Source organism: Equus przewalskii, chromosome 12 (assembly GCF_037783145.1).
Source record: "Equus przewalskii isolate Varuska chromosome 12, EquPr2, whole genome shotgun sequence".
Taxonomy (NCBI): Eukaryota; Metazoa; Chordata; class Mammalia; order Perissodactyla; family Equidae; genus Equus; species Equus przewalskii.
In genome coordinates this window covers 35,263,623-35,285,528 of record NC_091842.1, presented here as the reverse complement: position 1 = coordinate 35,285,528, position 21,906 = coordinate 35,263,623, and the positions used below count along the sequence as shown (strand labels likewise).

At 52.4% G+C, this 21,906-nt stretch overlaps 1 protein-coding gene across 2 annotated transcripts in view; it reads left to right on the top strand.

The window, feature by feature from the left end:
* Positions 1-16,681, top strand: part of ABAT (4-aminobutyrate aminotransferase) — an 89,794-nt gene extending 73,113 nt beyond the window's left edge. For both annotated transcript variants that reach the window (XM_070566819.1, XM_008541517.2), the window contains exons 10-16: positions 1,520-1,583; positions 2,077-2,225; positions 5,041-5,178; positions 6,001-6,168; positions 7,334-7,480; positions 12,341-12,452; positions 13,458-16,681. In XM_070566819.1, the coding sequence (XP_070422920.1) occupies positions 1,520-1,583; positions 2,077-2,225; positions 5,041-5,178; positions 6,001-6,168; positions 7,334-7,480; positions 12,341-12,452; positions 13,458-13,579 (900 nt within the window). In that variant the 3' untranslated portion in view covers positions 13,580-16,681. The remainder of the gene's footprint in view (positions 1-1,519; positions 1,584-2,076; positions 2,226-5,040; positions 5,179-6,000; positions 6,169-7,333; positions 7,481-12,340; positions 12,453-13,457) is intronic.
* The last annotated feature ends 5,225 nt before the right edge of the window (positions 16,682-21,906 follow it).

The window sequence follows — 21,906 nt, the reverse complement described above, 5'->3', positions numbered from 1 at the left end:
AGCTCCCCAGCCAGCTTCACCAGAGGAGGCCCAGCCTACCCCATTTCACATATGGGATCCCATTATGATGTAGACGGAAGTGTCTGCTGCTTAAAAACAAAAGAATCAAGAGCCACTGAGCTCAGTTATCCACTACTTACATCCGCAATATTCTGCAGCAGAAATCATGACCAAGGAGTTCTCTTGGCCCGGAGACATGCATGCTATAATTCAGTGAAAACAGTGGAATGTAAATTGTATGGACACTGTGCTCTCACCCATGTAAATAAATACAGAGGAAATTGCCAGAAGAAATCCTGCTAACGTGTTTACAAAGGGTTGCCTCTGGGTGGTGAGATTTTTATTTTTTTTCTTTTATGCTTTCTTAGTTTTTTTCCCTAATCCCACCTCTTATTGGCAATAGATCCACACCTTTCTCCATGTTCATACAAACCTACAAAAACTGAAGCTTTTTCTTTTTCCTTCTAACCATTTTTTGAAAAAAATGGATCCTGCCCTACCTCTTTCTCTTCTGATATCCAGGGACATCCTATTCCATCGACGTTTTTAGATCTCATTGCTCATGTTAAGTGGCTGCATCACAATATGTGCAATGATGTGTGTGTATCATGTTTATAACCAGGAGCGAACAAAGGAAACTGACAAGAGGGTATCCTGGAGTTTGTGGGGGGAGGTCCTGGAGCTTTTCCCAGGGGTCTCAGAGACCCCATTGGAGATCAGCCAGCCCGAGGAAATGCGGTATCAACCCCCAGAGACTCGGGGCCCCTCTGGTGGCCTCTGCAGTGTCCCCAGCCCTTCTGCCCGAGTCAGCTGGAAATGGATCTGTTGCCCTGGCTGGGTGGAGCGTCAGGAAACCCAGCCGCAGCGCCATTCCCTAGGGGCTGGGTGGGGTGGGGAGCTCATGCACCCCTCCTGAGCCCGGGGGGCAGCCGCCATGGGGGAAAGGGGGCTCCTCCAGCTTCGGCCCAGCAGACTTGCCCAAAGACCTAGGGCGTTTCCCATGAGGTGCTGGCTCAGCCTCACGTCTGGGAGGCAGTAGGCACCATTAGCACCTGGGCCACCTGGAGCAGTCGAGGCCGGAGCAGCCGGGAGCCGGGAGGGCCGAGAAGTGTGTGAAGGGCTTGTAGATCGGGGGCTGAAAAGTCAACAGCCCCAGCAGCCCGGCAGGTGACAGCCGGTGACTTAAAGGTGTCATGAAGGTGGGCCTGGGGCAGCGTGCTCGCCCAGCTGTCAGACTCGGCTGAGAAAAATGGGCCCAAATGGTGCAGAATTTGTGAGAAGACAGAAGTTCCAATGTTTATGTGAAATCTCTTCATTTAAAGAACAATTTTTTTACTATATGCGCAAAACAAAACATTGGGGGCTGGATATAGACCTCAGGGGTCTGGGTGGTGACCTGGGCCTGAGAAGGGACCCCGGTTCTTCTGATGGACCTCCTGCTCCTCCAGGTGCGCGGGGCAACCACACAGCCCCCCAGTCCCTACAGCCGTGACTGACGACTGCTCTCTCTTGGTTCCAGGCCCCCGGGTGCCCGGACTACAGCATCCTCTCCTTCATGGGCGCGTTCCACGGGAGGACCATGGGTAAGGAGGGCCACGTGGCCCCGAGGTGGCCGTTAGAGCAACAGCACAGAACAGCAAAAGCGAGGCTGCCTTTGTTCTCACGTTGGCGGTTTGCACCTACTGACTCGTGGACTCCGCCCCGTTCCCTGCAGAGCGGGGTTATTATTCCCCGCTCCGTGTGGAAATCACGACTCAGCAAGGGGAGAAACATTCCGAGGCCAAATGGCCAGGATTGGAACCCTTGTCTTTGTGCCTTCAAAGTCTGTGCTTAATCTGTGATGAATCAGAACGCAAAACACACACGCACGCGCACACGCATGCACACACACACGCAGTTAAGTGTTCACGGGTTCTACTTCAGCCCCAGGAGGTTACAGGAACTGCGTTTCTGCAGGCGCCAGGCCTCCCTGGGCATTTAACGTCTCGTCCTGAAATGCCCACAGTCTCCTTTTCAAAGCCTGTGCCTCCCGCCTCCCCCAGCCCACCCTCTGCTCTTCTGTTTTGCTGGACCCAGGTTGCTTGGCGACCACACACTCCAAAGCCATTCACAAGATCGACATCCCGTCCTTCGACTGGCCCATCGCGCCATTCCCACGGCTGAAATATCCTCTGGAAGAGTTTGGGAAAGAGAACCAGCAAGAAGAGGCTCGCTGTCTAGAAGAGGTAACTCCGGGTCTTCCAGGTTCTCCCCACACCCCCGGCCCCTGACCCTCGCCACCCCAAGGCTCAGTCCGGGAGAAAAGGAACACACACAAAGAGGTCATCTGGGGCCCATGTGGCGGTCCCTGGGAGGGACGGAGGGACACAGAGCCCCGTGCCCTAAGTGTTCCATGTTGGGAAGAGCAATGAGACACATCGATTTTGCCACCCAGCGTCCATCACCCCACTTCTGGTATTGATTTCTGTATATTTAAGTTTCTCTGAGGGCAAGCTTCGCTGACTGTAGAGTAAGAGAAAATGGGTTTATGGAAAGAATATGGGGCATCTCAGAAAAAATGCTTCCGTGGATCCTCTCATCCGCCATTTTTCCATCTTTTCCCGAGTCTGGGGTTTCTGTGGGCGCCCTGGGGGTTGCGGTGGGGGCGGGGGAGGGACTGAGGATGGGCAGCCCCCCATCGCCATGCCTCCACTTTAACCAGACCAGCGCCCCTTTGATCCGTTCCGTATATTGGGGTTCCATGTAAGACGTGGGAGGATTCTGTTGCTGGGGGGGTGGAAATTGCTAATACTCTTCAGGTTTGGATTTGAGCTCAAATAAGGCTAGTTTGAGGCTGGTTTGCCTCTGAAGCACGTCACTTTTTTTTAAATCAATTAATATTTAACACCTACAGGGTGTGAAGCGAAGTGCTAGGTGCTGGGTATTTAGAGGTAAATAAAAGAGACGAGCTAGCAGAGTCTAGGACAGCCGTGTCCAATAAGAATACGACTCAGGCCACGTATGTCATTACAGCATTTCTAGCAATCACATTTTTTTTTGTTGTGGTCATAATAGCTTATAACATCGTGAGATTTCAGTTGTACATTATCGTTTGTCATACACCATATCAGTGTGCCCCTTCACCCCTTGTTCCCACCCTCCACCCCACTGTCCTAGTAACCACTAATTTGTTCTCTTTCTAAGTTTCTTTATCTTCCACATATGGGTGAAATCATATGGTGTTTGTCTTTCTCTGTCTGGCTTATTTTGTTTAACATGATGCCCTCAGGGACCACCCATGTGGTTGCAAATGGGACAATTTCGTCTTTGTTATGGCTGAGTGGTATTCCATTGTGTACATATGCCACCTCTTCTTTATCCAATCATCAGTCAGTGGGCACTTGGGTTGCTTCCACGTCTTGGCTATTGTGAATAATGCTGCAGTGAACATAGGGGCGCATAAGTCTCTTTGGATTGTTGATTTCAAGTTCGTTGGGTAAATACCCAGTAGTGAGATAGTAGCAGTCACTTTTTTTTTTTTTAAGATTTTATTTTTTTCCTTTTTCTCCCCAAAGCCCCCCGGTACATAGTTGTATATTCTTCGTTGTGGGTCCTTCTAGTTGTGGCATGTGGGACACTGCCTCAGCGTGGTTTGATGAGCAGTGCCATGTCCGCACCCAGGATTCGAACCAACGAAACACTGGGCCGCCTGCAGCGGAGCGCGCAAACTTAACCACTCGGCCACGGGGCCAGCCCCTCACGTTTTTTTAAATGTGAAAAGAAATGGGTGAAATTAATTTTAATACCATTTTATTGAATCCAAAATACTACTTAAAAATTATCGATGAGATATTTTTATGTTCTTTTCTTCGTGTGACATCTTTGAAACTCGGTGTGTGTTTCACACCTGGAGCACATCTCAGTTTGGCCCAGCTACCTTCCTGTGTAGCTTCCACAGCCACCTGTGGCTCCATCTTACTGGGGAAGGCAGAGTGTAGGAAAGACAGCACTGGACAAATCAGAAAATAACCACCTAAGGACAAACCAGACCATGCTCTGAAAGCGAGAGCATCTCAGAGCTTCCTTGGGGCGACTGGGGGAGACTGAGGCCAAATCACGTCATCCAGACAGAAGGTTTTTCCTTAAATCTGCATATAACAGAGAAAGACCGCACTTACTACTCTATGTAGGTGTATAGTTTGGGGTTTTTTAAATTATATATGATTATTAAATATTAATAAAGTATCACAGTTACTACTCTTTAATTATCTATAAGATGATGCCTATTTTAGAACAAGTCAAGAAATAGATCCACTTAGAGGTAATCACTTGCTTCTCTACTACTCCGTGTGCTAACAGTTAAATTTTTTTTAATCAGCTTCAACTTCATTAACATATAATTTCCATTCCGTAAAATGCGCTCATTTAAGCATCTAGTTCAATAAGTTTTGACAAATAAATGTACTGATGTAACCATCACCCCAATCAAGGGCATCTCCTCACCCCGGGAGATCTCTCGGATGGTCCAAGGAGTCAGGCCACGTCCCCCACCCCCACCCCGCTCCATGCCATGCACGAGAGATGAGTTTTCCAACAGTTGTATAAACAAATAGACATCTCAGATTCTGCACAGAAAGGATTCCCATACCGATAACAACAAAAATAATAGTATAACGGTGCAATCATGTGGTGGGATAGCAGCAGCTACGCTTCTGCTGTGGGGACACCGTGCTGTACCATCTTGCCCCATCCTCTCCACGACCCCGGTGGGTAGAGTTCTCAGTGCGCCCATCCTACAGATCAGGAAAGCGAGGCTTTAGAAGGTTAAATGACTTGCCCCAAGTTATCAGTGTGTACGCCCGCAGGTGCACCAGTCCCAAGTAGGACATGTTCCCATCCGCACGTGTGGCTCCCAATGGATCCACTGTCTGCACCGGAAGTGCACACGCACACATCTTCCGCATAACTTCCAGGGGTCATGGAGCCCCTGGAACCTGTCCGCCCGCAGGTGCCTCTCAAGAGCCTCTGCCAGCCCTTGTCACCTTCCTCTTTGGAATCCAGGTGGAGGATCTGATCGTGAAATATCGGAAAAAGAAGAAGACGGTGGCCGGGATCATCGTGGAGCCCATCCAGTCTGAGGGTGGGGACAACCACGCGACCGACGACTTCTTCCGGAAGCTGAGAGACATCTCCAGGAAGGTCAGTGTGCCGGGTGGGGTTGGACAGGCCACGGGCTGTTTCCGGTTGGTTTCCCGGAGCACAGGGTTAGCTTCGGGGTTCTTGTAAAATCCTGGATGTTCAGAGGTTGCCCGTGAGGCCTCCCAGACAGGGAAGTCGCTGTCGGGGGCAGGATAAGGAATTCCTCCCTAAAATCTTATTGCAGACTCACTATTGATGGCCTCCAACTGGCCATCTTAGTCGGGGACCTTCCCAATCGGGAGATTCCTGGGAAGGCCTCCGCCTCCTCCCTGTGCTTTCTGGAGACGCAGCCTCATCTTTCAGCACAGCGTGGTGCACACTCAGCAGATGCCAAGTGAACAGATTTATGTTAATATCGTGTTTGTTTTCACGTGTTTGCGTACGTAAGCGGCATGTCCCACTGGTGAGCTCGCAGAGAAAGGCTGCAGACCTTTCTGTAGAGGTGATTTCCACACAGACGCTGAGTAAAGAATCAGCTGGTGATGTGTACATCCAGCAAACGGGGCAGCGGAGGTTTGGGGACCAGGCCTGGGCCCCGCTGCTGGGGTACTGAGTGAGTCATCTGGCTCAGGCATGGAAGCCAGATGCGACATTGCTGTGCTTTCTTTCGGGGGTGGGCATCTGACGTTCCGTCTCGCGCCAGCTCAGCAGTTTGAGGAAATGTCCAGATCCGGCTCTGCTGGACCTGCCCTGCTGGAGCGTTTGGTCTGGGTCTGCACGGCCCCCGGACGCGGGCTGGGTCTGCAGGTCAGGAAGCAGGGACCCTGGCTGGAGTCAGGCATCCGTGGGTGGCCGACCGCGGTGGCTGCTCTCTCTCTCCAGCACGGCTGTGCCTTCTTGGTGGACGAGGTCCAGACGGGCGGCGGCTGCACCGGCAAGTTCTGGGCCCACGAGCACTGGGGCTTGGATGACCCTGCAGACGTGATGACCTTCAGCAAGAAGATGATGACCGGCGGCTTCTTCCACAAGGAGGAGTTCAGGCCCAACGCTGTGAGCGCGCACCCCGCCCCCTCTCCTTTCCAGGGAGGGGTCGAAGGGGCGTCACTTTCTCACAAACCAGGAGCTGAGTGGACACCGAACGGGTCACAGAGGTTTTCTAAGTTCTTATCAATTTAACTATCCAATGGTTATGATCGCCCCCAGCTTTCTCTGCAGGGCCGACTTCCTAGCAGTCCATTCTCTTCTGATTTTCCTCTGTGCGCACAATGATACTGTTAATAGCTTTGTGCCTGGCCCAGTTCTAAATACGCCTCGCATACTTTTCATCCTTACAACAATCTAACCAAGTAGGTATTATTTTTATCTCCTATTTTACTAATGAGGAATCGGGCACAGAGTGCTTAAGGAAGTTGTACAAAGTCACACAGCCTGTTAAGTGACAAAACCAGAATTCAAGCCCATGCTCTTTAACCACTACGCTGTACTGCCATGTGCACCTACAGATTCTCTTTCAGACACAGACACACACACACACACACACACGCACACATACACACTCATCCATCAGAGGCTCAGAACCCTTCCTTCCACCACTCCTGTGTGTTGTTTCCACCCTCACGTTCACCTCTTGGTCCAAAATGACTCCTGGAGCTCACCCATCACATCTCAATTCCAGGCAGTAGGCAGGAAGGAAGCACAAAGTGGCCCCCTCGACTAAGATCTGGTCATGTGGCCACTCCTAACTGCAAAGGAGGCTGGGAGGTGTTTTTGGTTGGCTGCATTGATACCCCGAGTAATTCATGGAGGAATAAAGCGGGTGGTCTCTGAGGGTCAGACTGCCATCCATCCCCTCTCGACACCACTTCCTATGGGCTGTATTTCTCCTGGAGAAATCACCTAACCCCCAGAACCTCAGCTTCCTCGTCTGTGAAATGAGGGTGACAGTGGCTAAGGGCCGGCGGTCTTGGTTTCCCCAGGAATGAGGGGTTTCCTGGGGGCCCGGGGTGAGCAAGTCTCCCTAATGATGGTGCCTACCTGTGGGGCTGTTGCGATGGAAAGAACGCAATGAGACGTGATGACATGTTCTCGTCCCCGCCCCTTCCTACGTGTTTGCTGGGTTCTCTCCTCATAAAGGGGGACGAGGTGTGTTTGGGAAGTGGGCCCCCGCGGGATGTGCCTGTGTGTGAACCTTTCCGACACCCGTGCCTCGTTCCAGCCTTACCGGATCTTTAACACCTGGCTGGGGGACCCGTCCAAGAACCTGCTGCTGGCCGAGGTCATCAACGTCATCAAGCGGGAGGACCTGCTGAGCAACGCAGCCCATGCGGGGAAGGCCCTGCTCACGGGGCTGCTGGACCTCCAGGTACCCGCTTGCCTGGCTCTGCCCTGCTCTCCCAGGATGCCCATCCCTGGCTCCTGCGGCCCAGGGCCACATCTGTGCTCCGTCCTGGCAGTTCTGAATGAGCTGTGCCGTTTCTGTAGGGGATGTCTTCCCACCCTCCATCCATCACAGTCCCAGCTCCTAAACACCTGGCTTTCCTTTGACACCAAGGCCAGACATCGCTCCTTTGAGAAGCTTCCCAGACCCTCCCCCTCTGTCATCCCCACTGTCGTGTCAGCTGCTCCCTCCTCTGTACCGACTTCTACATGCTTATCGCTCTGCAGCAGCACTGTCCCATGGGGCGTATTACGAGCCACATATGTGGTCTTAACTGTGCTAGAAAACACATTAGAAGTAAAAAAGGAGGTGGAATTTGTTTTAATAATGCAGATTACTTAACCCATTATATCCAAATTATTATTATGTCAACATGCCATCAATACAGAAAGGAATTAAGGTGACATTTCATAGTCTCTCTCTTAGACTAAGTCTTCAAAATCCAGTGTGCCTTTCACACTTACAGCACATCTCGATTTGGACTTGTCACATGTGGCCACGGCCACTGGACAGTGCAGCTCTCTATTATAATAATTGTTTGTCCTTGTTATGGCATACTCCCTGCCTGACAGCCCCCGTATACACACAAACGTTACTCTCCCAGATTTGGGGGGAAGGGGCGCTGCTGGCAGAACCACAGTGTTTCCAGGACTGGCCAGGCCAGCCCAGGAGTGGGGAGGGGGGTGATCTACTCTAGGTGGCTGGTCACAAAGAGCCCCTGCCCCAGGATCTTGAAGCATCCAGTCACCCATGACCTGAGCAGAACCGCCAAGGAGTGATGGTGGTGGTGGTGATGGTGATGATGCTGATGGTGGTGATGGTGGTGATGATGCTGCTGATGGTGGTGATGGTGGTGATGATGCTGATGATGTTGGTGGTGATGCTGATGGTGCTGATGGTGGTGATGATGGTGATGGTGGTGATGATGCTGCTGATGGTGGTGATGGTGGTGATGATGCTAATGCTGATGGTGGTGATGATGCTGATGGTGGTGGTGGTGATGGTGATGATGCTGATTGTGGTGATGATGCTGGTGATGATGGTGGTGATGGTGCTGCTGATGCTGGTGGTGGTGGTGATGATGCTGATGGTGGTGGTGGTGATGCTGCTGCTGATGGTGGTGATGGTGCTGATGCTGATGGTGGTGATGGTGGTGATGCTGCTGCTGATGGTGGTGGTGGTGATGCTGCTGCTGATGGTGGTGATGGTGCTGATGCTGATGGTGGTGATGGTGGTGATGATGCTGCTGATGGTGGTGGTGGTGATGCTGCTGCTGATGGTGGTGATGGTGGTGATGGTGGTGATGATGCTGATGCTGATGGTGGTGATGGTGGTGATGCTGATGGTGGTGATGGTGATGATGCTGATGCTGATGGTGGTGATGGTGGTGATGATGCTGCTGATGGTGGTGGTGGTGATGCTGCTGCTGATGGTGGTGATGGTGGTGATGGTGGTGATGATGCTGATGCTGATGGTGGTGATGGTGGTGATGCTGATGGTGGTGATGGTGATGATGCTGATGCTGATGGTGGTGATGGTGGTGATGCTGATGGTGGTGATGGTGATGATGCTGATGCTGATGGTGGTGATGGTGGTGATGATGCTGCTGATGAGGCTGATGATGGTGGTGGTGATGATGCTGATGATGGTGATAATAATTATGGTGATGGTAGTGATGATGATGATGGTGATAGTTGTGGTGATGATGATGGTGGTGGTGGTGATGAAGGGCTGAGGGACGATAATAAGAACAGCTTCCATTTATTGAGAGCCCTCTACATGCCAAGTCCTGTAACAGGGGCTCTCATCCACTCTCTCATTCAAGTCCAAGAGTAGTGCTGTGGGTGTAGGCACCATTATATGCCTATTTTACAGATCAGGAAACAGAGGTGTGGAGGGGCCATTAAGTTGTGCAAAGTTGCACAGCTTCCACGTGGCACTGCTGGGGTTTGAACCCGATTCTGGTGGACTTCAGAGTCCGTGTTCTTTGCCAATGTTTACCTCTCTGACATGATCAAGAACCTTATAATACTAACAACAATAATAATAATTTCCATGAATTGAGAACTTGCTACGTGCCAAGCATTGTGTTTAGTGCCTTATCTCCCTTAACCTTCAGAATAGGGTTACTACATTTAGGGGGTAAAAAAGAAGCAAGACTCTCAGTTACATTTAAATTTCAGAAGTCTGAGGCCCAGGGGGGACAAGCTCAGGACTTGGTTCCAGACACAGGGCCGTCAGGAGCTCCAGGGACCACCCGCTCCCCTCCCCCAGGTAGGGATGCCAGATTTAGCCGTTAAAATCCAGGATGTCCAGTTAACTATGAAAAACAGCAACTACTTTTTTTAGCATAGGAATATCCCGTGAAACATTTGGGACATCCTTAGGCTAAAAAATTATAAGTCATTTATCTGAAATTCATGTGAAAGGTCAGGCTCGGGCCCCTCCTTCACTGTCCACCAGCCAGGCCAACAGGAGAAGTGACAGACCGCGTTGATTTCCCTCGGGGACGTCCAGCCCACTCGCGGTGATGGCCTGTGCTGACTGTGGGTTCTGGTTCTTCTTGGGCTGTCGTGAATGCGGGCTGCTCCCTGTCCTGAGCTGAGAGGCCTTCCCACAAGGTCCACGCGGACCCAGGGTGGCCTTCCTCGTGAGCTGGGCATCACGCCAGGCTCCTGGGATGAGAAGTGACAGGCAGAGTTCACGGCCTGGCAAGGGGCTTGGGCGGGACACAGAGAAGGCGGGCTGGGGAGATAGAGAAGCAAAGAGGTTCAGACGGCATGAGGTGTCGCTTGATGGGTGAGTCATGGTCACATTGCAAGTTGGCAGTGTGGCTCAGGAACAGAGAGCAGAAACGGGGTTCCCACCCCATGAGTGAAGTCAGACCCCCCCAGAGAAGTGAGGCCCAGCCCCAAGGAAGGCCAGCGATGTTTTCTCTGTAGGTCTCGTAAGTGTCCCAGTTGCTGCCGCCCATCCTCAGTCGTGAGGGCAGCTCCTGGAGGACGTGCAGCTTGCAGGGCCCCGACTGAGGCCCCGGCCCTGAGAAGGGGTGTGGAGGACAGTGTTTCCCGGAGTGAGTTCCATGCACAGGATGGGGCCACAAACAGGGTTCCATGGAAACGTCCCAGAGACTGACATCTTGCTTTGGGAGCCCCAAGCTGGCTCATTTAAAGGGATGGGAGGGGCTGGGGTCTCCACCAGGGCCTTAAAAAGCTATAGGCCAGGAGGCAGGATTACAGAAATGCCCTCAAACAATGAGCAGACAGAAGGGCGAGAGAAAAGGGAGGCTGTGGATGCGCAGGCCTGGAGGCCTGCAGGGAGGAGGGGGCAGGGAGCCCCACGTCCTGCCTTGATTCACCAAGTGAACAGTTCCTTAGCCTGACATTGTGTGTGTGTGTGTGTGTGTGTGTGTGTGTGTGTGTGTGGCACAGGGGCCCCAAGGGGTGTCTGAAGGTTTGAGACCTTGTTCCCAGCCTCCCCAGACCCGCTCTGGAGGGAGAGAGGAGTGTGTGCAAATTGCTGGCTCCCAGCTGGTCAGCACGTGCAAGGGAGGAGTAGAGTGAGGGCTGGAGTGACTTCTGAGCCTCAGTTGCCCCACCCGTGGAGACCAAAATGGGTCCCCTTCCCTGGTGGGGTGAGGACTCAGGATCCTGCGTGGCAGAGCCTGGTGCAGGGCCCGGCATGCACTTGGGGCCTTTACGATCCCCAGAAGATGGCTTCATCCCAAGCTTCTCCCGAGGGGCCGTGATGCCAGGACACTTGCTCCCGTCTCCACCCCTGCACCCCGAAGCTGTTCGGGGTTATCCAGGCCCTCGTTTGTGGACAGCGGACAGTCGGGAGGGACCAAGAGCCTCTGCTCTGAGTGACCATGTTAGCTTCCTGGGGCTGCTCTCACCGGTCATCCAACCTGGGTGGCTTAAAGCAACGAGAACTGATTCTCTTGGCGTCCTGGAAGCCAGACGTCCGAAATCAAGACACCGGGAGCCTCAGCTCTGTCCGAGGCTCTGAGGGAGAGTCCCTCCCAGCCCCTCTCCCGGCTGCTCGTGGCTGCCGCCGTCCTCAGCATTCTTTGGCTTGTTGACCTCTGCCTCCGCCTTCACTTGGCCTCCTCCCTCTGCGCACGTGTCTCTGCGTCAGATTTCCCTCTTCCTATAAGGGCGCCAGTGTTAGATTTAGGGCCCGCCCTAATGCCGCATGACCTCATCTGAACCGAACTGATAACATCAGCAAAGACCCTATTTCCAAATAAGGTCACGCTCACAGTTTCCAGGTGGACATGCGTTTGGGGAGGGGGATACCCGTGAACCCAGTACAACTCCAGACCCCAAGCCTTGAGTGAGGACGAGCTCTTTTTCTCCTGGAAGAGCCACCACCTTTCTAGAAGAAGTGCTGCTAATGGACATGGCTGACATCTGTCCAGCACCTGCCGAGCGCCAGGCCCTGGGCTTAGGGCTTGACGTAGACACCTCGTCTCACCACGTTCTCACCACAGCCCACTGGGGTCAATAGCATTTACGTCCCTCAGTTTCCAAAAGAGGAAACTGAGGCACAGGCCCCTTAAGTGACTTGCTCAAGGTTGTGCTGTGAGAAAGAGGCAGAGCCGGGTTTTGAACCCAGGACTGGAGGTTTCCAGAGCCACAGCTCTGAACCCCACGCTGGTCCTGCCAGTCCACACAGAGGCCCAAAGGCTGGACCAGGGGCGGGGGCGCTCGAGCAACCACAGCCACTGAGCCGGCTGCTACACAGGTGACGGGCTTTGACGCGGCCTTGTCTCCCCCACTGCAGGCCCGGTACCCCCAGTTCATCAGCAGAGTGAGGGGACGAGGCACCTTCTGCTCCTTCGACACTCCAGACGAATCCGTACGGAATAAACTCATTTTAATAGCCAGAAACAAAGGTAAGGCAGCCAAGAGGGGAAGCTGAGCGTCCTTGGTGTCCCACGTTACCTGGGGGGACGGGGTGGGGGAACAGGTGGTACACGGGACTGAAAATACCCTGAATGTGCTCTCTCGAAAGAAGAGAAAGTAACCAGCGGGCCTTCTTTATACATTTACTCATTCGAGAGAGATTCACGGAGGAGGTGAGTGGGCCAACCCTGGAGAGGGGCCCAATGATGAACATGGCCCTTGGGGCCCTTCCTTCAAGGAGCTTACAGTCTAGCAGGAAGGGCGACATTAAAGGGACTATTTTATACATGACGGTTGCAATTATGAACCCTAGGAAGGAGGAAAAGGGGCTAAGGCATGGAAAGCTGGGAAAAGTGTCGAGACCAGGAAATCAGGGAAGGCTTCCTGGAGGAGGTGGCACGTTACCGTAAGTCTTGACAGATGAACAGGGTGGCCAAGTGAAGAAGGAGAGGAAGGGCATTTCGGGCAGAGGGAGGTACGTGCACAATTAGCTGAGGCAGGATGGAGCTGACGGAGGTGAAGAGAGCGGAAGGATGGAATGTGACAGGCTGGAGGGGCTGGTGCAGGGGAGGGGCGGCCAGGCCCACCTCACATCGCCCTGTGGATCAGCTTCAAGGTTCTGGACTTTTCCCTGAGAGCTATGGGAAGCCATGGGTGGGTTTTAAGTGGGGTAGATCTGGGCACCGCCTGTGTGTCGAGCACAATGTCTATCTTACAGAACGTGGACTTATTTCCTTTCCCCACCACATCACGAGTTTCTGAAAGGCAAGGCCTTTCTCTCAGGGTTTCTCTCTGACAGACCCAGTGCAGGGGCCTGGGAGCAGGCGTGCAAAGTTGGAAGGAGGGAGGGAGGGGGGAGCAGGATGGGTGAGGTGGATGGAGGGCGGGTGCCTGGATGGGAGGAGTGATGTGGACGTTCTGATGAGGGCAGCCGGCCCTCACCGTGCGTGATGTGTGAGCCCCACCCCTGACCGCCCTCCCTCCTTCCCTTCCAGGCGTGGTGCTGGGGGGCTGTGGCGACAGATCCATTCGCTTCCGACCCACTCTGGTCTTCAGGGACCACCACGCGCACCTGTTCCTCAATATTTTCAGCGACATCTTAGCCGACTTCAAGTAAAGAAGCCGTTCCCCCTGCGCTCGAGAAAGCCCTGATTCAACAGTTGTCAAATTGATTAGTTTGCCTAATTCATGTTTTCACTTAAAGTATCAGAGGCGAATGCATAAACCAGAGGGTTATTGGTGGGGAGGGGATGGTTTGGGGGCTCGGCGGGAGGGGAGGGGCCGAGGGGCTGGCTTGGGTTTTCCTCCTGCAGAGCCGGTGCGGCACAGTGGTCGAAGCCCAGAAATTCTGCTTGAGCCCTGGACGTAGTCTCAGGACGGCCCACGCGGGTCCTGGCCGTGTATCTGTCCACTTTGACCCTGACAATTTCTTTGGAAGCCAGTCAAGGGAATGACACCTGCTCTGGAACTGGTGGCTGGGACTTGTGGGTTCCATCCCTTTCAGTGTAGTAGTCTGTGATCGGGGGTGCTGGCTCCCCTCGCCCTCTGCAGCAAACACGCTCTCACCCCTCACCAGCCCCTGGAGCCCTGAGCACGTCCCATGGTCGGTTCAGGGAGGGACAGGACAGAGCACAGGAAGGCAGGACAGCAGGACATCAGGATGACCCGGGGGTGTGGGAGGGGGTCTTCTGGCCTCCTTGGGACTTGGGCCACGCCTCTCAGTGCATCTGGGGATTTCTCTAAACTGTGAATCCTGTCCTTGACGGGGCTCTGCCCTGGGAGAACCACCTGCGGCGTCACCCACGGTTCTTACTCACCGTCCCCATTCCCCAGACTCTTTCCCTCCTGTTAAATGTCAGCCTAGACCTCTGGAAGGAAGGCGCAGCCTGAGCGTCCGCGGGGACACACAGGAGCTGAAGGATCAGAAGCACAAGCCAGTCTCCCAGCAGTTGGGGGGGGTGGGGAACGGAGGGGGCAGGAGCCCAGGGGCTGGGGCTTCGGGGGCCCCTTCCTCCCCCTCCCGCAGTTCCGTTCCGGGGTCTGACTCGCGGACCCTGCATCCCGCAGGCTCATTCTCTCATCCTTGCTCATCCGCCTTTGTCCACTTGTGAGCAGATGCGGGAACAGCTCTGCTGTTCCACCAGAGGCCGTTAACTGCCGAACGAGGTTTCTTCTGGAGGGAAGTGTCATGAATTACAGGCACCAGAGGGAAGAAACAGCCTGGTGGTTCGAGATGCTTTTCTTGTCCTGGCCACTCCAAGGCAGAGATTTTCTGACGCGAGTGAGGATGGAGAGCACAGGCTCAAGGCTTAATTGGACTCTGGCTGGGACGAAGGATCGGTGCTGGAGGCAAGGCATTCTTGGAACTGACTTGACCTCAAATGTTCCCCAAAGGGGCACTGTTAGTCCTACAGCGATGAAGTGTTGATTAGTGGGTGGAGGCAGAAAGTCTGGCTTGTATTCTCTGTCCAGAAGGAAGCCGCCCCGTCTCCTGGTGCCTTGGTGGACTGCTGGGGGAGACGGGCGTGTCGAGGCTCTCGATGAGTACTTTGCGCTTTTAATAATTCATCATCCAAAGATCTCAAAGTGGTTTTTTTTCCTGCTTCCACCCTTCAGCAGACTTGGTCATCCACCTATTTTTGTTGGGAACGAAAGGCACTGACGGGTTGGAGAGACGCGGGCAGATCCGTGAATTCAGTTCACTCTGCATTCTCGCAGCCCGGGCTCACGGTTGCTTTAAGAAGGCACTCTGCCGTGCTCAAGGCCGTTTGTGTGACCGGCTGCACGGTGCTGTGGGACTCTCTCTCCCTGCAAGGTTTTACTCATTCATATATTCATTTATTTATTCAATCATTCATTCATGAAACTTCCATGAGGTACCTGCTGTGTCCCAGACCCAGTGCTAAGCACCAGGAATACAAAGGTGAAATGGAACACCGTCCCTGCTCTCCAGGGACTCACATCCCACTGGGGACAACAGGCTCTTAAAGCAGAGTGGCAGGTGCTGTGATAGAGATAATGTGTAGGAACATCAGGAAACCCGAGGGAGCACCCCAATCCACCAAAGGGTCAGAGGAGCTCTCAAGGAGAAATTGATGTCTAAGCAGGGTTTTGCAGTATGAGCAAGAGTTCGCCAAGCAGACAAGGCAAGGAAGAGTGGCAGAAAGGGAACAGTATGTGCCAAGACACATCAGTTCCTGGTCTCACACCTTTCCCTGGGGATCCAGATTCCACAGGCAATATCCCAACATCCAAGGCCTTATTTAACAAACAGCCAAAATGCAAACCAAACCATAACTCATTTATTGGCGTAAGGACGCTTTCTCCTGAGAACTTCAGCGCTGGGTGCAAACATTCAATAAGGTTCCTGGAGTCTAGAAGGTTTTTAAGCCGGGGCACAACCAGAAACTTGGCTCCCTTCAGTGGAGAGAGTGGCTCCAAAATTTTGTTCTCTCCCCACGGGGCACTGGCAGAAAAATGCAATCATTTTGTCTGGAAAGTCATTTCCAGACTTCTTCACTCCTTGCCAAGGGAAGTTACTTCTCAGAAAACTTAAGCCATTTATCCACAAGTTCTTGTTGACTCAGGGCATCATGAGTTCCTGAGACATCCTCTTTCTGGGGGTGGGGTATAGCTGGAAGAATTTCAAGGAGAAAATTCTCGGCAGAGCTCAAGATCATAGAAGCTTGGAGGAGGCTGATGAAAACATAGGGAGCCCAGCGGACGGGTCGCTGTCTAGGGCAGAGACCATGAAGAAGCTGTGTGGCCCACGGTCTGGAAGTCAGTCCATCACACATTAGCGCCATAGAGTTTAGTCAACGTCCCTAGTAAGCCTTGTCACTTTTACAGAAAATAAGGTCCAGTACTAGCGAGTCTCAGCACATCCTCAATTTTATTATAAATGGGTGTTTTTTTAATAATTTTTACTGACACTCAGTAACCATGCAAAATTGTGCACAACATTAATGTATCGATATACCTATACCTATCTATCTATCTATATATATCAGCTCATGGTAGAAAACCATCGCTAGGAGCATCGCCCACTTACGCAGATGAAGTGATCTTGTTTACAGTATTCTGTTGACAGTGCCAATAAATGATAAAGAGATTAACATGTCACAATGTAACTGATGACCATATGCACAGTTCCATGAATTAAATGTTTCCTGTGTTAATCAGTATTCTTGAATTAAAAAAAAAACATTTATAATGGAAACATTGGAGTGAATGTGGCCTTTTTGGTTGGAAGTGGTTTTGTTAAGTAATTATTTGACAAGCACTTATGAAGCACCTATTGTATACCTCTTAGGGATGTCTTAGGGGAATGCTCTACCTGCATAAGTCTGCCTTGGGCTCAGGAAGCACTGTGAGGCCACTCACACTGTGAGTTCGTCAAGGACATACCACGTGATAGAGATGGACAAGGTGTGGTGCTTACCCTTGGCTCACCTTATAGTGGGGCAAAGGTCACAGCAACCCAGGGTAAGGACCAGGATACAGGAAGACCTTGGATGCTGTACTTGTGCAAAGGATGGGCCCCAGGTTGGGTGGAAGTCAGGCCCTGAGTTTGATCTTCAAGGTTGAGCGGGAGCAGCTCCACTGACCCAGAGGTGGGATGGAAGGCATTCCAGCCCGAGAGGATAGCTCACTGAAAGTGCAAAGGCAGGGCGAGGTGGGCCTTTCTAGCATGTTCAGCATTGCTAGATCCCAGAGAGGGAGACCAGGCCAGAGAAACAGGCAGGGCTCGGATCCGAGGGCCTTCATGCAGTGGTGGAGCCGCCAAAGGCTTGGAGCAGGGGGTAATCCCACATGCATTTTGGAAAGATTGTCCTGAGTGCCCACTGTGAAGGACAGGGAGGCAGGGAGACCGGCCAGGAATCTTACAGTCAAGATGACCCGGTGGCCTGACTAGAATAATGGGATGGATGGAGAGGGAAAGAAAAGCACAGAATCCAAACCTACAGGACAGGACTTTCAACACTTCAGAGTCGCCCTAAAGAGCTTTTTAAAAAATCCTTACGCTTGGGCCCCACCCCAAGCCAATCAGATTCTCTCAGTCACAGACTGAGGTGGGAAGTTGATGACTGACTGGAATGGCTGCGGGGCAGAAGCACTGTGGGAAGGCACAGAGGAGATGCTGAGGGAGCACCTGTGGACGTGAGTTGGCTCTTTAGTGGTCCTGATGTCCTGACCTGGAACTGGGGACCGTGGGCTCCTGTCTCGCTTCTGCTCCCAGCTGTCTCAGTGCCCTCTGTGGCCCTTCTTTGTCTCATCTGTAAAATGTATGGTTTGGACCACGTCATTTCCAAGGTTCCGTCCAGCTCGAACATCCAACATTTCTATGATACAGTTGACTCGGAAGGCAGCATCTACCATTAAATGTATTTTTTTAAATAAACACATAAGGTGATAATAACCATTATTTGTTGAGCATCTGTTATGTGCAAGCATATTCTGCAGGCACATCATAATTTTTGCCGCAAACCTATGAGCTATGTATTTGTATGCCTATTTTTAAATTTTTTTTTTTTGGTGAGGAAGATTGGCCCTGAGCTAACATCTGTGCCAACCTTCCTCTATTTTGTATGTGGGATGCCACGACATCATGGCTTGATGAGCTGTGTGTAGGTCCACACCCAGGATAAAAACCTTTAACCCCGGGCCACCAAAGTAGAGTGTGTGAACTTAACCACTACGCCACTGGGCCAGCCCCTGGATGCCTATTTTTAACATGAGGAAACTGATGCTCAGAGAGGTTAGGGGAACCTGTCCAAAAATCACACAACTTGGAAGCCAGAATACACACAGATGTATGAAAGATGACATATTAGTGTCTAAACAAATGTGTTTGTGTGCGTGCACACACGTCGGCTTGGGATTGGTTGACCACAAGAAACTGTCAATCACTCAAAGACCTTTCTCACACCAGCCTGGCTAGCAGCCTTGGAAGGTCGACTTGCACTGGTCAGCGTTAGTGTGAACATTCCTAAGGCGGGTGGGTGGAAGGTGCTAGAGCCTCAAGGTCAAGTAACTCTGTTAAAAACAGTCACTGTTGTCTATTTGCCATCCTTCATACCCCCTGCGGAGGCCGGATGAGGCAGCAGAATGACCCGCCTCTGCTGCTTTCTAGCTGGGTGAGCTTGAGCAAGTCACTTCTGCTCTCTGAGCCGCCTCTGCAAAACGAGGTTGAGAACAGAAACGCCGGCCGACGCTTACCCAGTGCTTCCCTGGACCACGCGCTGGTGTAAGTGCTTTTCCTGCCATCGGTCAGTCCTCCCAACCACCCGAGGTGGGTGCTTTTATTATTGTCGCTCCACAGTCGACCCAAGGCACGCAGACTATGTACCTGGCCCAAGGTCACAGCTAGGAGGCAGCAGGGCTGGGATTTGAGCAGGCAAGAAGGCTTGCTTCCAAAGCCATGTGCTTCCCCCACATCCATGCCTCCTACTAGTTCTCTACCCCAAACAGCTGCTGGGAGCATGAAATCACACCACGAAATAATCGCCCGGCACAGGGAGGTGCGGAAACCCGGTAGTTCCTTTCACTGCTTCCCCTCCGTGAACAGCCGAGTGTGTCTCCCATGTCACTCTAAGGAAAAATACTGTATTTCGGTCAGAGTTCAGTTCCACTCATCAATATCAAATCTGCTTCCCAACACAGGAACAAGCCCCACCGGCTCCCGGAGTGCATCTCAACCGTTGCTCAGTAAAGCAGGTGTTTTGTCCCCAGCGTCGTACACACGCGGCCAGATGGCATGGGCCCCGCTGCCGAACTGCCCTCGGGCGTGATCGTGCAGTTGGACGCTGCGGGAACAAAGCCGGGCCATACAGGGGGACCCTGCCTGGGGCTCAAGGCGACCTGCTGCTTTCCATTTGGGGCCTCACAAGTCCCAAAGTCATAAAGCAGCAAGAGGAGCCCTCCCAGCCCTGGGCATTTAGGCAATTCACCCCAGGCTGGCCCCTCACCGAGCAGCTAAGCCTGCCAGATCTGTTCTGGAGGGTCATTAAACATGGTTTAATGCTGGGCTGGGCGTGGGACATCCAGCCCCATGACAGGGCAAGTCTCATTGTTGGTAACTGTTGGAGGAAGGACAACGGCTCCCAACGCTGCGCACCGTGAAGGTCCCCGTTAGGGCCGGCCTCGCCTCGGTCTGGAGGACCACCGGCTCAGTCAGCTCGGGCTGCGACCACAGCCCACAGACTCGGGGGCGTAAACAGCAAACACTGCTCCCTCACAGCTCTGCGGGCTGGAAGTCCACGGCCCGGTTCCTGGTGAGGACCTCTTCCTGGTCTTGTCCTCACACGGCCTTCCTTGGTGCGTGCACACAGAGTCTCCTGCTCTTTTTATAGGGTCACGAATCCATTGCTTACCACCCGCCCAACACCAGGGGCTATTTGAGTTACTTTTTGTCTTTCACTAGGTCAAGGTCAAATCATTAGTACCTCTTAAGACATCTTACAGGCACAAACTGTATGCCTTTGGGCAAAGGGGTTGGCAGTCACTGGAGGAACTGACAAGCGGGTGAGGGAAGGGTAGAGAAGGGAACCACCAGCTCTCCATAACTCTCATATAACGGACTCTTCTGTACAACCGAATCTTCACTACAACTGCATGAGCACAAACAGTAACAGCCCAGGTACACAGAGGAAGAAATGCAAAAGAGAGAGAAAATGAGAGAGAGAGAGAAAGGGAGAGAGAGGGAGAGAGAGATGCAGGCCTGTATGCAGATATCCAGGGAGAAAGGCTTCCAGGCAGAGGGAACTGGCCGTGCAAAGGCCCTGAGGCTCAGTGTCCTTGATTATTGGAGGAAGCACAAGGTCAAGAGGACTAACTGAAGCCTCAGGGCAGAGTTGTGAAGGGCAGCCAGTTGGGGGCAGGGGTGGGGCCAGACCACACTGGGCCTTGTAGGCCATCCTAAGGACTTCAGCTCTTACGGCAGTGACACGATGCTTATTTTTAGGCTCACTTCGGCCACTGTGAGGACAGCCTCTGTAGGACAAGGATGGGAGCAGCAGGTTGCAATGACCCAGAGGAGATACAGGCTGGCTTGGATCAGAATGGCAGCGGTGGGCGGGTGAGAAGTGGTCAGGTCCTGGTCATCGTTTTAAAGTAGAGTCAGCATCAAACCATAAGTCAATGGAACCACATGCCATTTGCCCCAAAGGGAGAGCCAGCACTTAATGGGTTTGGCCCTCCAGGACCCCCCAGGCCCAGGCTCCGGGTCACACGCTGAGCACCACGGCATGCTGAGAGCCCTCTATGCAGGAAAACCACAGCTATGCCCCGACCGACAGTGGGCATGTCCCGAAACACGAGGGACACACCCACACTCAGGCTCCCCAGACCACCGTCTCCAACTGGCAGGAATTAACGTGGGATGGGAAGTGAACGAAGGAAACAAAGCCATAAGCCAATGTCCTTTCATTTGTATCTTTAACTAAAAATGAATACAAATTAAAAAGAGCTGTTTTCACGGACAAAGAGAACAGATTAGTGGTTACCAGGGGGCAGGGGGGTGGGAGGTGGGCGCAAAGGGTGAAGGGGCGCACCCATAAGATGACTAATAATAACGTACAATTGAAATTTCACAAGGTTGTAAACTATCATAACCTCAATTAAAAAAAATTATAATGATATGATTGAAAGTAACATTTTTAAAAAAGAGCTGTTTCCTCTTCTTAAAAGCTCCCAAACTTCTTTCACTGCTCTCTCCTTCCTCTGAGACTCAACGGCTTCCCACAGCGATTAGGATCAAATTCGGGCTCCTCGCCTTAGCAAGTGCACCCAGCTCTGGTGGGGCGGAACCTCACTCTTGCCATCCCCAAGGCCAGAATGAGCTCTTGTCGGCCGGCCACCTCCTCACACCCCAGGCAGCTCTCCCTCCACTAAAAAGTCCCCTCCCCAGGCAGCTCATGCCCCTCCCCCAGTCACCCCCCCTCCTGCTCCTACACTCCTTTGTAGGAGCCCGACAGCATTCCACCCTGCTCCTCCACTGCCCTTGTCACCATCTCTGTGGACTGGACTGGACGTCCCACAGGGGCGGAAATCTCCTCTTCTGTGACCCACGGGTCTGCAGCCCCCAGCAGCACCTGGCACAAGGGGTTTGGGCGGAGAGACTGACTGATGGGGACATCGGCAGGAACAAACGGTCTTGAATGACATGCTTTACTTGAATCTGCAATGCAATCAATTAACCAAGAAAACCTCACTTCTTCCGTTTTCTCTTATGAAAAAGTCACTTTCCTCAAAATGCCATTTTCAGTCTACACAGAGGATCTCTCCCCACATATTTGATGCTTATCACATTCTTTATAGCAATGAAAAATGGAAATGACTTAAATAGTAAAGAACCAGTTACATCCACTCAGTGGGATACTTTGCAATTCCTGATTTTTTTTTCATAAAAAGTATTTAAATTAAAAAAATCAAATTATCTGGGCC